The sequence below is a fragment of the Silene latifolia genome, chromosome Y, assembly GCF_048544455.1.
Source record: "Silene latifolia isolate original U9 population chromosome Y, ASM4854445v1, whole genome shotgun sequence".
Classification (NCBI taxonomy): Eukaryota; Viridiplantae; Streptophyta; class Magnoliopsida; order Caryophyllales; family Caryophyllaceae; genus Silene; species Silene latifolia.
The window spans coordinates 246661855-246664783 of record NC_133538.1 but is presented as its reverse complement, the minus strand read 5'-3'; the positions used below and the strand labels follow the sequence as shown (position 1 = coordinate 246664783).

The 2929-nt window shown below is 39.4% G+C and overlaps 1 protein-coding gene across 1 annotated transcript; it reads left to right on the top strand.

Annotated features, from left to right (window-relative positions):
• The first annotated feature begins 1454 nt into the window (after nt 1-1454).
• LOC141630399 (uncharacterized) lies at nt 1455-2438 on the top strand. The gene has a single exon (XM_074443227.1). It carries the CDS (start codon nt 1455-1457, stop codon nt 2436-2438), a length of 984 nt encoding a protein of 327 aa, XP_074299328.1.
• The last annotated feature ends 491 nt before the right edge of the window (nt 2439-2929 follow it).

Here is a 2929-nt window from a genome sequence, read left to right as displayed (position 1 = left end):
TGTGAAATTGGAGTAGTTAGTGAATATGGAAGTTGAAGAGAGGACTTGAATAATATATAAGAATTGAATGGAGAGAGAAAGTAGAGAGAGAAAATCCTCTCTAATTTCTTAGGGTTTCTGCGATTTGTCTGCAATGGCGACAGTTCAACAAACTCCGCGTAAACGTAGTAATAATATACATAATAAAAATAAAAAAACACAAAAAAATACAACTAGTACTAATAATATTACAGATGCTAATAATACTATGAATATCGTTACAAGTTCTGATTTAGTTGAGGATTCTTCGTTACAGGACTTAGCGCAGATTCAACGCGATGTTGCTAATACTCTTCGCCAAGCTGGTTATGATGCTGAGGAGTACGAAAAGGGCTGTGGCTCTGATTCTGTGGAGGAGTCTGCTTCTGAGAAGGAGGAATTGGCACCTGTTACTGAAACTGATCAAGGTAAACCTTCTATGCTGCAATTGACTCAAGAGGATGTGCAGGAGGAACTTGATTATTGGAAGTCTGCTGTTTATGGTTATGTGATGGGTGCTAATCCTCCTTGGGAGGTCTTGGAGGGTTTCCTCAGGCGAGTTTGGACGGATTATAAGATCTCTAAGGTATCATTCTTACCCAATGGCCTGTTTGTGGTACGTTTTGATACTTTAGAACATCAGAAATTAGTTCTTGCTAGAGGCATGGTATTGTTTGATGGGAAACCTGTTATTCTGCGCCCTTGGGATCCTACAGTGAGAATTTCTAAAGTTGCTGTTAAAGTTGTACCTATTTGGATAAAATTGGTTGGCCTTGACCTTAAGTTTTGGGGTGCTAAATGTCTCGAGAAACTTGCTGCTCTGGTAGGCAAATATGTGCGTATTGATGACCTTACCATTAATCGTACACATTTAGGGTTTGCTAGAGTAATGGTTGAAGTGGAGATTGATCAGAAGTTCCTTGATAAGATTAGGTTTCTGGATGAACTAGGTAATGAAGTTACTGTGCTTATTGAATATGATTGGCTTCCAATTACTTGTGGCAAATGCAAGGGAATGGGTCATACTGAAAAGGTCTGTAGGAGGGGGGTGAGGAGACCTCCACCTGCTCAACCTAAAAAACCTCTGAACCCTGTGAAGCAAGTATGGAGACCAAAACCTACTGTTGTGGTGGACCTAGATCCTAAGGAGTTCCCTGTTTTATCTGTCACTGAGATTGCCAGGCCTAATGGTAGTGGGCTAGCTCAAGGAACATCACCTAGTTCCTTGGTTACTCCTGCTAATACACCCATTCCTGTTAGTCATAGTGTAAGTTTTACTCCTGCTAGATTTATTTCAAAAATGACAAGGCATGAATCACGGGTTACTAAGCCTGGGGATCTGTTGGTTGATTATAATGCTGCAATGGCTGGATGTTCCCAATTGGTTGATAAAGGAGGAGGAGGTACCCTTTTACCTCCTCATGAGTAAATTGGGAATGTGGAACATTAGGGGCCTAAATAGTATAACCAAGCAAAAGGATATTAAATGGTTTCTCCACCAACAAGAAGTGGATCTGTTTGGGCTCCTTGAGACCAGGGTTAAACCTGGGTCTCTAAATAAAGTAGCTAATAATCTCTGTTTTGGCTGGTCTTTTATTACTAATTTGAGTTCTCATTCTGGTGGAAGAATTTGGGTTCTTTGGAAGGCTAATAAACTGCATCTTGATGTGCTTGAGATGGATGCTCAGTTTATTCATCTTAAAGTGACTGAGATGCTTACTGATAAGGTCTTTTATGTTACTTATGTGTATGGATTTAACAAAATTGAACAAAGAGTTCCTCTCTGGAATGCTTTAAACAGACTGAACATGACTGCTCCTTGGATAGTTTTGGGGGATTTCAACTGTGTGATGTATTCTAATGAGAGGATTAGGGGTATTTTTAGAGATTCTGAAATGGCTCCTTTTTATCATACTGCCCAGAATTGTGATTTGCAAGATATTAAAGCTATTGGGGCTTTTTATACTTGGACTAATAAACAGCCTAGTAGTACTAGAGTCTTTAGTAGAATTGATAGAGTGCTCATCAATGGTGCTTGGCTTGCTTTGAACCCTGATTATTATGCTCATTACCTGCCTGAGGGGGATTTTGATCATTGTCCTTGCATTATTGGGTGTGGACAAGTCAGAATCCTTAAGAAGAAGCCATTCAAGTTTTTTAATATGTGGTGTCATGTTAAGGAGTTTAAGGAGATTGTGCAGCAGAGGTGGGGTGATGTCATTGATGGGACTCCTATGTTCCAACTTGTGAAGCATTTAAAAGATCTTAAGCCTGCATTGAAGAAGTTGAATAAATGTCTCTTCTCTGATGTTGAGACTAATGCTGATTTTGCCTATCATTTGCTCCTGGATTGTCAAAAGAAACTTCATAAGGATCCTACTAATTGTATTCTTATGGATATTGAGGCCCAGACTAGGTAGAGTTACCTGATGTTGAAAAAAGGTAAGGAAGATTTTTTGAAGCAGAAAGCTAAGTGTGCTTGGGTGAAGGATGGTGATGCCAACACTGCTATGTTTCATCGTGGCCATTAAGCGAGACGATGATCGAACAAGGTTTTTAAAATTGAAAATATTCAGGGAGAGGTGTGTAATGAACCAGAGGCTATCCTTAATGCTTTTGTTAATTATTACATCTCTTTAATGGGGACTAATGCTGATACTAATGGGTTCTATAAGAGGATAGTGACTAAAGGGAAACAGATCTCTGAAATTGAGTGGGATGCTATGTGCAGTATACCTTCAGCAACTGATATTAAACATGCTCTATTTGCTATTCCTGATGACAAAAGCCCTGGCCCTGATGGTTTTACTAGCTGTTTCTTTAAACAGAGCTGGGATATTGTTAAAAGTAAGCTGGTTCATGCTATCCAAGATTTCTTCCAGAATGGCCATCTGTTGAGACAAATCAATGC